At 41.3% G+C, this 12,753-nt stretch overlaps 1 protein-coding gene across 4 annotated transcripts in view; it reads right to left on the reverse strand.

Moving 5' to 3' along the window:
* Nucleotides 1–2,573: 2,573 nt before the first annotated feature.
* LOC119657745 overlaps nt 2,574–12,753 on the reverse strand; it is a 35,612-nt gene continuing 25,432 nt past the window's right edge. For 3 of the 4 annotated variants that reach the window (XM_038064791.1, XM_038064793.1, XM_038064790.1), the window contains exon 5: nt 2,574–3,014. In XM_038064791.1, the coding sequence (XP_037920719.1) occupies nt 2,586–3,014 (429 nt within the window). In that variant the 3' untranslated portion in view covers nt 2,574–2,585. Of the gene's footprint in view, nt 3,015–3,077; nt 3,378–3,442; nt 3,612–3,675; nt 4,038–8,351; nt 8,527–12,753 lie in introns of those variants that run through there. The other variant, XM_038064792.1, reaches the window with a different exon arrangement.

Genomic DNA, 12,753 nt, shown 5'->3' on the forward strand with positions numbered 1-12,753 from the left:
CTTGGTCCGACTTCACCCTACTGAGAGGATTGAAAGGTGGATCCTTCAAATTAAGTGGAGTCAGCCCACAATCTGCCACGTCAACCATGCCCCTACTTCCGATGTCACGAGCAAGGTTCATCCGATCCACGGTAAATTTTGGATGATGCATTCGGAATTTGGATATAATTGTCCTTCCGTCCCTTTTGGGTCTTCCGGGTCCTGCTAAATTCCCCCCGAAGTCTTCGAGATCAGGGTCAGCTGTCACTCTTCTTAGTATGTCTGCATCGGACATACCACTCGTGCTTGAAATGACGATCGCCTCGGGACGGATCCTCATTCTCTTCTTCTTATTTTTTTTGGCTTCTTTGGTCCAACCTTACTCCAACTGTCGTGCACCTTTGGAGACTTCGGCTCCCTTGGTGCTTTAGGCATTATTTTCCTCCCTACCGAGGTTTTAGGCCCTTTCTTCAAAACGGGTGATACGGCTCTTTTGTTTTTGGGGAGCCTGCTGATTTCCTGGATGTTCGTCTTCCTTTGCACGCACCCTCTTTTTCCTTTGCCCATCCGCGAGTCTACCGTTGGGTGCTACCGTCGAAGGAGTAATTTTAGGGTTCTCCTTAGAGTTTTTCTCATCTTTCTGCGATTTGTTATTTAAGACCTTGATGGCTCTCACCATATGCTTGATTGCTTGGTGCACGTTGTGTTTATTTATGATGAATTCCGAAAACTCAACAATTTTCGTCCCAAACAGAATGAAGGATGACTCCTCCAGATGGGACTTTAGCTAACTTTGTATTGAGCGCAGATTGCTGGCTTTGAAATTGCCCAAAATAATGGATGCGAAAACAACCGTAAATACTTGATCAGAATTATTTATACATGTCGATACTCTCTATGCACAAACTAAAACTCCATTAATTGAAACGAAAGAGTTTAAATTAATTACGGATGAAAAATCCACTAATTGCAACGAAAGAGTTTAAATTATCAAAAACTGCACCGCAAGACAACCGACTATCGCAAGGTTAGAGGCAGAAAAGAACGATCCGTCTCCATGTGGTTTTCATGGCACACTTTCCTCGCTAGTCCTCCACTCCCGTGGCGAGCTCTACAAAGTGGAAAGTTCCGCGCCATGTATTTGTTCGCATTCGCAACATTCGAAATAAATTTCGAACGCTGCGAATCCTGCCGTGCCACAGAACTTCTGTTCCAAAGCCTTCATTCAAATGTGCGAAAAGAATTTCGCACATTTTTTGGCATTAACGGGGTTCCTGTGGTCCAAGTTCTTTTCCGCCTTGGATATTGGGGGAGCTGCCTCTAGCTCTTTACGTTCGGAAGCGGTTGGTGTAACTGTGGTTCTCCCTTGGACACATACTTCTGCGCGTTTGCTATGGATGTTCTAGGGAACGATGTGCTCTGTTTAAACACTTCCTTGTCTGCTTGTAGCATTGGATGCCACGATGGCCAAGATGTCCAACACCGAGGCGCTGTAGTCTTGGGATATCGACGACCGGGAGCATGCTTGCCTACTCCTGAAAGCTACCGGTACTGGGGTTCCGAGCCCCTGCACTGTGAGTCTATGCACCTTGCCTCTTCGTCCATATTGGTTTATTATTCTCGGTGTCTTTCCCATACCAATTTTTAACCACAGGTGGGCATTTTTCTCCCACCTACCCACCTACACCACTTTCGAATATGTATCAGTACGCACGAAAGGACGCGCCTGAGTTTAAGGGAGGGCCGCCCATACATATAGAAGGAGGGTATAATTTTTTTTACCAAATATAGTCGTGTGGGATATCAAATGAAAGGTTTTGTTGGTCAGATGGGGAGTGTGGGAGGCCGAAAAATCTGAAAAAAATTAAGAGGTGGTCATTGTATGGTGCCTAGGCTCCAAAATATCATCCATACCGACGTCTGTTCAAATAAAGTTAATAATAATATATTACTTTAATTGTTAGTAATAGGCTGGGAAACCCCATTAAGTTCATCTAAGCACTACGAAATGTAGGCTATAATATAAAGCATGATCCTACCAAGTTTGGTGGAAATCGTACAATCACTAACAAAGTTATAATAGATCAAAGTTGTCGCTTCTGTGCAAATTCAAGATTTTGAATGTCAGTATCACGCGTAAGTGGATATTCTCACATAATATATGCATATATTAAGTGCTACGTACCAATGGGACAAATGTTCACACATATTTTTATAAAAGAAACGCACAAAACCTCTTATATCTGAAGCAGGAGCGCTTTCGCTTTTTCAGTAAGTTTTATGTTGTAGCTATGGCTCCATAGTTCACTGAGAATTGCAGGGTCAACGGATCTAAGATGGTTGTCGACTCCCTTTATAAGCGTGTAACGTGCTGCATATCACCTTCAATTTCCTTGAGTTATTTATTTTCTGTTGACTTGGACGACTTGGCTGTCGTTGGTAGGTTGCTAGATTCTGGAGTGCTACAACCGGAATGAAGTCTTCAACAAAAAAAGTGTTCTTCCCATCATTGTTTTTAACGGGCACCACATAATTGGGAACGATAAGTTTTGCCTGATACATAGAAATCATCCAAAAACAAGCACGCCATTTGAAAGATATAAAGTTCATTTTATTGCCCTCATTGCATTTTCAAACACATTCAATTTTTCATAATATTTTAGAGCATATTGCATAGTTTCAATAAATCTTTCGCTGGACATTCCAACGTTTCTTTTTACGTTCGCTATCGATTCATCTACGAATTGAGCGTGGGAATTGGATTTTGATTCTTCCCACTCCAAAGAGATCAAAGGAAATACCCCGAAAAGATTGATTAAGCTGAATAGCTCATGTCGACGCATCTCACCAAGGATTTGCTCTAGAGTTGGCAATGGCTTAAACCCTATTCTTTTTAGAGTATCTTCAAAGACCGGGAAGTAGTACTTTTCGATAAATTCCTCCTTTCGCTTCAAAATAGGCAATTTAGCGCTTGTGACGAAAAAATAATTTAAATCCAATGCCGGACTGTTCACAAAGCTTCCTTGAAAGTCAACCTGGAAGAAAAGTTGATATGGTTCTGGAACTGACGATTACCCTGAAAGAAAAAGTAGTCTTACAAAAAGAGCGTCATTAGGTACTCCGGCATCATATCGGAACATGATGTTGTTAACCCAGACATCACCGTGGATAACTGCCCTAATATCTTCAACACACAATGCAACACTCGATAACACTATAGCGGGAAAATTGTCAAATAATGCCATCAGTTGCGGTCCAAAATATTCAAATCCAGGCATATTGGAGACAATTTCAGCAGCTTTCTTTAAGTTCTTCCGGAAATAGATTTGAAATATTTCAGTATCGACGGAGGCTGTGCAGTAGAAACCTTCTTTGAACTTCTCCTCTAGGTCTGGGTCCTGTAATTAACGGAAAACTCAAGTTGAATACTTTTCAGATTTGAGTAAGGACAATTTGCGTTTACCTTTTGTAGGACATGTGTTGAAGCAGCATGAAACTTCGCGAGCTTGTTCAGAACTATCTTGCAATGAGTCTCATCCAGTCCCTGTACTCGGTCGGCTAGCGAATATCCTTCAGGCTTCAGGTCTTTGAATACGATTGTTTGGACAGGAGCTTCCACGGCATAGTAACATCTAGTAAGTGTGTAGATCACGATTAGAGAACCTAATAAAGGATATTCAGTGTCTCATATATTACTTCGGTGCTACCCAGCAATGTCTCAAAAGTTGATGTACTTGAGGTAGGAGGTCAAAATAAGCGAATTTTTCTTTCATGTGAAGGCTGATGTCGGCAAAAAAGCCACGATCTCCGTCTGTCGGCATACTTTTTACCATCAACTGCAAGTTTTTGCTTCCACTTCCGGTATCCTTGTATTTAATATAGACGCGATACATGAAACTAGTGTAGTTGTCACCTGGATTAGTTCCCATAGTAATATTGAAATTTTCTATTTCAATATTTGGGTTATTTAAACCTTCACGCAAACATATTGTGAAGAAATCTTTGTCCAAATAGCGTGGATAGTTGCTAGCTATTGCGGTTTCCATAGTATGTTGTTTCTAGAATAACAGGAGTGATTAACAGTGGGTTTTTCGATAACCTTGTAAGTGAAGGATGCTCATCGAAATGCAATAATAATGAAAAATTAAGATGTGGAAGGGGCTTACGGCTTTGTACCAGGGCAGAAGCAACTTGTCAGATGCTGCCTCACCTCTCTCTCTCACCTTTAGATCAAAACTTGCCTAGAGCTAAAATTTTTGCTCCTAACTCTGCATCCACTTGATGTCCGGCCGGACCAAAAGGAGTGCAAGTTACTCCCTCTTTGTTCAGTCTACGAACCTCTCGTTTTAAAAAAACTAACAGGTGAAGACAGGGGTCAAGGCCCAAGCATAGTTGTAACGGCAGGACCGTAGGGAGACAAACCAGGCCTGGGGGTGAAAATTATACGGAAAATGCGGTCAAGGGTGAAAATTATCTGGGTCGAGCATGAGAATTATCCGGGTCCTTCTATAATCCACAGTTTACATTGAAACTTCCTGTGTGAAGAGTGTAAACGAGAAATGGGTCCCAACTTTGTAACCTTACAGAATGTAGTGAATCACGAGAGGAAAGTAAATTTGAGCTCCATTGTGAATAAGCGGGGAGAGTCGATTAACTTTGTGAATGTGTTAAAATCTTATAACAGAGATCAATTTGTCGAAATTGTAAATTGTGGGATGTACGGTTTGACCATAGGTGCGACAGAAAGGGAAGTTATTATTTCGTCCGTAGATGACTTCCTGGGATCTCCGACGTTCGCGTCACCACTTTTATGTTATATAGGCAGCGGATGACATGGACTCAAAAAATACACATTCTTTTTATCTGTTTTTATTCTAAAGTGATAACGTGGCACAAAGAACATTATATTGACTCTTGTTACATTTAAAATTCGTTAAATAATCAATGCAATACTTTCGCTTAACTATGAAATGAATTTCAGAGATGAGCATCACATAATTCCTGCGTTATCAATGACATTTTTTGATTTGATTTCATTCTGGAGAAAAGATTAAAGTTTAAGGAGGAGTGCCTTATCACGATAATTTGGGCGTCTGGGGCTATTTAGCCATTCAATATATCAAGATAATCATTTTTGCGGGTTATCAGGCATTGATTCGCTGTTCAAAATCTTGATCCTCCTGGTTTACTTGATCCCCTAACTAGTTCAGTTGTAATTCCACGGGTTTCTGGTGGCTTATAGCGAATAGCGAAGCTATAATCTTTCATGTTGGATCCGCCATGCTGGGAACTTGTGTCCTGATGTCAAAATGGTTAGAACCAACCATGCTGAGGCACTTTTGTTACTAGGATTCAGAACCAAGGCATGCACTCTCAGTAAGTTGTGATGCGAATCCTAGAAGAGAAAAGCGGCCTGTCTGCTTGTTACACGCACTTTTCTCCGAAATGGCTACACCGATTCAAACGAAATTTTGTGGACATATGAGAACTACCAAATGCCACGCATAGAATGAATGATATAAATTTCCGCGGAATTTAAAAGGGGCCTCCCATACATGCAAAGGGGGATGTGAACTCTTTTGTGTGTGGTTTCAAATAAAAGGTCTCAATAATACATAATCAATATTCCTTTTCGATATTTGATCAAATAAATTTAATAGTATTACCCACTTTTTGAAATTGACTAGAGAACTCCCCTTAAATTTCATCCTTGCGTAACCCGGGCTGCACATTAATGAAGGCAAGACGAAGTACATGGTCGCAAGGACAGCGCCAAAAAACAAGGAACGAACAACATCGAATCGCACTGGTCAAACGAAAACAATAAAGATAGGAGACTACAACTTTAAGACCGTTGAACATTTCTCCGCTCTTACGCTCTTACTGTACAAGACTATGATCTTGCCAGTCTTTATGTATTTCTCGGAAACCTGGGTTCTTAGCAAAAAAATTGTGAACTCTTGGCCGCGTTCGAGAGAAGAATCTCTGAGAATTTTTGGTCCGCTACATTAGGATGGACGACTCCATAGCCTACATAATGACGAAAACTATGAGCGATACCAAGACCGTCAATCCGGCTCAATAGGTTACGGTGGGCGTTACTTAATCCGTATGGATGGGGATGATTCAGCCCGGAAAGTCTATAAGGGCAATATGTACGGTAGAAAAAAAAGACGAGGCAGACCCTGCCTGAGGTGGTGCGATGGCGTAGGTCAGCACGCCAGACAGTTTTCAGAGATTCATCCACTCTATGCTGCGAAACCTTCACTTCTGTTTCATCTATTTGAATGATGTGTTGGTTGTGCGTTCCTCTGTGTCTGAGCATTTAGTGCACTTTTTGTCGCATTTGTCGCGTGTTGCTGGGAATAAGTATTTGTTGTTGGGTATGCATTTTCCTAGGCACATGCATATTGCACCCGTGCATTTGATCATATTCACTGACCCAATTTTCGGGGTGGTCCAGTGAGTTCAAGAATCCGATTACAGACGACTCGTCGATGGATATGCAATAAAGTGGAGTAAGTTATTGATGACCATGCAATAAAATTGTATGATTAATCGTTTTAGTGTTTAAATCAAATATAATATATAAAAGAGAAATGTAAATTTGAATAAATGTTCATTATCTCACAAAGAATTGTTTAGTTTAGATCTCTGTACCCTCGCAGTTGGACCTTGACTTTTGTGTCCTTAGCGAAATCTTCCTTGCGGGCAAGATAATCAAGAACCAGGGCTGGCTGCGAAGCATTATTAGCATAAGGTCCTTCGTAGAAACAACGGCAAATCTGAGATGTCTTTGACATCCTATCCATCCTATCTGCGGCCCAGCCGGTTTATTAGGTAGGTATTCTCTGTATCTGCAGAGATATCTGGTTTGATATTTATCATCATTCTATTCTTAGCAACCATTCTTCTGTAATCAAGAAACGTAACTTATTGTTTGGCGACCCTGAGAGATCGAATTTATTACAGTCGACTTCCCGCTTCCGAAAAGTGTTGGGCATGTTAAACTTCTACCGTAGTTTCTTGTCCAAGACCGCTTACTTGACTGGGCCGCAGACCAAAGACTCCCTGCCTGATTGTGTGGTCCCCAGGGGCTATCCAGATGTTTGAGACCACCAAGCAACAGCTACACTTCTGGCATTCGCTAAGCAAGATGCATCCCTGTTGAGAAAGAACTCGCAGAGATTGCTGCGTGGAGGTGAAGATAGCGTTTGATGGTAGAGATATAGATGTTGGTTCAGCAAGTGTATTTCAGGTTTTATGCTGCGTCGTGGGTAGCAGTCGACGTTTTCCCCCTAGGACTGATACTACCTTTTAAAAATTTCAGTATCTGTTGTATTTTTACAGGTAACATGTTCCATCGGTAATTGCACGTTTCAGTAATGAACCTAAATTTGTGCGTTGTCATCATTAGGGAACAGAAACAATAATCTAGTTTGGCATAAATAGTAAGAGCACTAGATGCCTTTACATTGAAAAAGACACAATGAAACCTAACCAGTACAAAGTTGACTGCTGTCAAAGCTCAAAAGGGGAACCATCCTTTTTTATTGAAGATGGAGCTCCTTTTCACACACTACAGTCGGCAAAACATACTTGCACGAACAGAAGGTCCCTTTGATGGATTGGTTAGGTGATGGTTTTGACATAAATCAAAGTGAAAATGTTTGGAAACTAATGAAGAGCGAAGTGGCTAAAGAAGTCCGAGGAAATACTGCAACAAACAGAGGAGGCGCAGAATCTTACATTGAGAGCATTCCGCGTCATGTTATAAGAATCTTTTATTTCACTCTATTGTAACTTGTTTTATGACAATGTGTGTATGCAAATAGATATTTTATCAAGGAATGTAACTTTTTATTTGTGAGAGATCTTCATAATAAATTACATTCTCCGTTCTGATTAAATTTATTGTGATCAAATATTCACAAAGGCAATTTTAGTAGCATTTCATCACTAATCATAGACACTAACTAACTACTGACTTCTGGAGATCATGATTCATAATTATGAAGATTTCCCATTACTTAGACTTCTAATGCCTTGATTTGAGTTTGAATTCTGGAGAGCATGAGATCTGTGTAAAATTATCACCGTGTTTTTCCAGATACGTTGGTTTAATCGTTTCTGAGAATAAGATCTCCTCTGTCGGGGGCTCTCCCTGTTTCTTAGTCTTGGATCAGTTTCCTAAAGAATGTTTTTTAGTCATCATATTTTCGTAAGGATGCGATTAATTAACCTTTTTCCAAGTAAATTATATCTGATATGCTGACAGACACATAAATAGGGGATCGTTTCACTTTCTTGGTTAACTTGTTATGAAGCTTATTTGTAATTAAAGGAAGTGTTTCTTTAATTTAATAACTTACCACTATAAAATTTTTAAAACTTTTGGAAAGCAACACTAATTATTATCAATTAAAACTTTTCAGAGGTGCAAGTAAGTATTTAAATTTCCATTGCTTCGAGCTGACTTGAAGAAACGAATTAAATCTCAGAGTTCTCCAGAATGCACCTGTCGCTTGAAACATCAACCTTTTACTATGTAATCTTAGATTGCGCTCCGTTGATTCCTAATTACGAATTTAATTTGACCGAAGTCGAACCGGTTAATCCGCTTGCCAGCTAATATGTGCAAAATACCCACGGTAAATTTTTTTAGTAATGAATCTTCAGGTGGGCTCATCTGTATTGTTCATTCAGCTCCGAGTAGTCATACAGAATAGTGCTGTGAAGTAGGAGAATAAAAATACAAATATGGTTGCTAGTTTGGCAGTTTTATAATTTTGTATATACAGTACTAGCTACTAATTTCTAATTTCATAGCGTTCTTAATAATGACAAAAATAAGATCCATGATCACATTTCATTTCATTTTTTTTTTAGATTAATTACGCATCTTACAGTAAATTACAAAGATTAGGAAGTGAAGAAATCATTTATTTTGGATTACTTTTTTTATAGCTTTGTACTACTTTGATTTTGACTCTAACATTTTGAATGGCAATAATTGTGGGTGCTGATAAATAGTATTACTTAATCCAGCTAAGCAAACCGTTAGCATGGGAGATCTGTGTCGTCAACTTTTCGCTCTCGGAATTTAACTTTGTCGTCATTCTATTCCTACAAGGATCAGAAATCCTTACATTGTGTATTGTACCATTCGTTAAATTCATGATTTACCTGATCCAGAAATTTTAACAATTTTGTGTTTCTTGTCTTAGAAATAGTAAATGGAATATTGTCTTCCTCATTAAAGTCATTTTCCCTACCCATATTCATGACAGTGCTATCAGTACCGTGATCCAAAAGTTTCTTCCACTCCGATTGTAGTGCGGTCTGAGAAAATGAAACCTATATAGGTGGACTTTAAAAACAGCATAGCTTTTGTGGATTGTAACTTTAACTTCAATGCCAGGGTAATAACTGATAATGGCGGCGAGAACGGGAGTTGAAATTTTAAACATCTCAACGTAACGTATCGGTGCCCTGACTGCGAAGGAAGTATTTTTGACGAGACTTTTGCGTCGAAATCAGTGGTGTCGTCGGTTGACAGGCAGCGAATTTTCCTAGCGAGCTCCCGTCAATACATGGCGTCGGAAATGGTCGACGCTATCTCTGGGCGTACACATCGCGGCGCTTTCTCTGCGCATGGAATGTCGCAGAAATGAACATCAAGCCTGCAGTGGCTTTGGGGTATTTGACTAAGACAAGCCTTCTACGTATTGGTGGAGGCTGCATTTTCCGACTCGCGGAGGGAGTGTCATAAGTTCTGTCCTTTGTTACAATGTTTAAACAGCCGCATGAGACATGCACCACATTGGCAAGGTACACATGAGCTAAAAGGAGACTACACAGTGGGAAAAACAAAATGCAAAACTCGCCGTTGACAGGAGCTAGTTGACAAGGTGGATGGGAAAAGTCGAGGCCCTGCAGAAACGCTACTCATTTAATGACGAACTGATGGATCGAATTGTGCCCCTGAATAGTCCGCATTAGACCGACGGCCGTAATGTGGGTGGGAGCCGGCCTGTCAGTTTGGATTTTTCAAACTACCGGCGATCGAATGAAAAATGATTCGGCCAACCGGCCAGACATATTTGTTTAGACTGTAAGCGAGTGGTCAAAGGGTAGTATAGGTCCCAGAGCGAAATTTGGATTGGTACCCATGATGGAGCATAAAACCTGGGAAATGTCTGCTGAACCAACACCAAAAACTCTACTATCAAACCCTATCTCCACCTTCACGTGGTGACCGCTGGGAGCTCTTTCTTAACGAAAAGCTGCAGACGGCGAAGGATGAAGGCGAGTCTCCCGCGCCTAAAAACGGGACAAATTGTACCAACTGGTCCTCCAGGTTGGGGGTTGGATAGGGCTGACAACCCTACACGGAAAACAACTTGTTACGAAGCCACAACAGGAGCTTCGGACTGGACGGATTATACGACGACAACGGAAAAACGATTTGCGCATTTTCTCATGGAATGTGCGCTTCCTGTACAGAGATGAAGCTGATGAGCAGCTAGCCGATACCCTGTCCCAATATAGGGCTGATGTAACAGCTTACGAGGCAAGTTTAGAAATATAAGCCTCATTAACGTTCACGCCCCTACAGAGGAGACTGCATAGTCGGAGAAGGATACCTTCTACGAGGCAGTAGAACGAACCCTCGAAGCCTGCCCCAGATATGATATTAAAATCATACTTGGGGATTTTAACAGCCAAGTAAGAAAGGAGCCCGTATTCAGGCGATACGTTGGCTCCCATAGCTTACACCAAAATACAGATGATAACGGACTGCGGATTATTCAATTAGCAGGGTCACACGAAATGGTTATTGGAAGTACCTGGTTTGCGCGGAAAGCGGTCCACAAACATACGTGGGCCTCTCCAGACGGGACCACGTTCAACCAAATTGACCACGTGTTGATCGAACGTCGCCATCTCTCAGCCTTGATGAATTTCAGAACATATAGGGGGGCCAATATAGACTCGGATCACTATCTCGTTGGCATGGTGTTCCGAGCTCGTATAACAACACCATCCAGAATCCTCTCTGACAATCAGGTGAGAGTTAACACTGAAGCCATCCACAGCACAACCCTCCGCAACACCTATAAGAGGGAAATGGATGCCGCAATAACCACAGTCAACAGAGGACCTGGAGATGAAGTATCAACAAATGATCTTCACAACCACCTGAAGAACGTTATCATTGATACGGCCACAAACATACAGCCGCAAAAGGAGTCGGAACGGCTGGTTTGATGATGAATGTAAGCTAGCAACGGAACGGAAGAATGCCGCATACCGAGTAAATTGCATTCTCAAAGAACGCGGGCACGCGCAGAGACTTATCACGTACTCCGTCGAGCGGAGAAGCGACTTCACAGACGGAAAAGGAAGCCTGGGAGAACGAACAAGTCTGTGAACTAGAAAAGTACAGGGAGCAATTACACCAGGCGCGGAAGTTTTACCAACAAGTCAGCAGGATGAAGCCTTATACACCTTGTAAAGTACTTAAACGCTCAAATATTAAAACACAAAAAAGTCCGTCAATTTGTCTTTTATTTCTTATTCGCCTCGTAACTATTCGACCGAGATCTTCTTTCTTCTATAATCTCTTATTTTAACCACTCCTCAACGTATCTCTGATCGAGATCCTTTCTTATCTACTTTAGAGCGTAAAACTGGACAAATGGAAGGGTTTCAAGCTAAACCTGTTTTCACACACACATATTCACCACACGCATGTATTATTGGAAGATCTCCGTCAAGATCCATTCCCGATTTTCTCATTTGTGTGGGATTGCAAGCTATGGCAACAAGTTAGTACGTCTACTAATTGCGTGTTACCATGCTCGTTCTACATGTTTAACTAAACCTCTTCCACACAATTATGTAATTACATAGTTTTCATCCGATTGCGCATTGATAATCAATGAGTCGGAGACATCTTAACTCTCATTGCACACTCCGAATACGAAATAAGTGAGAGATATAGAGCTCATATTTTGTCTCAGTTTCAGCTTTTTACACATTTCGATTTCACCACTTAACACACCCCTGCGGCAAGCGATGGAAAAACTATTGGACCATCTTGCACCATCTATTCATCGACTTTAAAGCCGCCTATGATAACATAGCCAGGGTAAAACTGTACACGGGTATGAGAGAATTCGGTATCCCGACGAAATTAATAAGACTGACTAGGCTGACCCTGACCAATGTCCGAGACGTACAAATTGCCTTCATCCAGATCGAGCAGGCGGTAATTAGCGCGAGATCTTGGGCTGCACATCAATGAAGGCAAGACAAAATATATGGTAACAACGTCAGCACCGTTGACAATTTCTCCTATCTAGGGTCGAAAATCATAACCGATAACAGCTACGATGATGAAATCCGCGCACGGTTGTTGTCAGCCAACAGAGCCTATTTCAGCTGATGAAGACTGTTCCGCTCGAAACGTCTATGGTGAGGTCAAAACTCTTACTGTACAAGACTATGATCTTGCCAGTCCTCATGTATTCCTCGGAGACTTGGCTTCTTAGCAAGAAAAATTGCGAACTCTTGGCCGCGTTCGAGAGAAGAATCCTCCGAAGAATTTTTGGCCCCCTACATGAAGATGGATGATTCCGTATCCTACACAATGACGAAATCTATGAGCGATACCATGACCGTCCGGTTATGGATGAATTCCGACTCAATAGGTTACGGTGGGCGCGTCACTTAATCCGTATGGATGAGAATGATCCCACCCGGAAAGTC

The sequence above is a fragment of the Hermetia illucens genome, chromosome 5 (genome assembly GCF_905115235.1).
Source record: "Hermetia illucens chromosome 5, iHerIll2.2.curated.20191125, whole genome shotgun sequence".
NCBI lineage: Eukaryota > Metazoa > Arthropoda > Insecta > Diptera > Stratiomyidae > Hermetia > Hermetia illucens.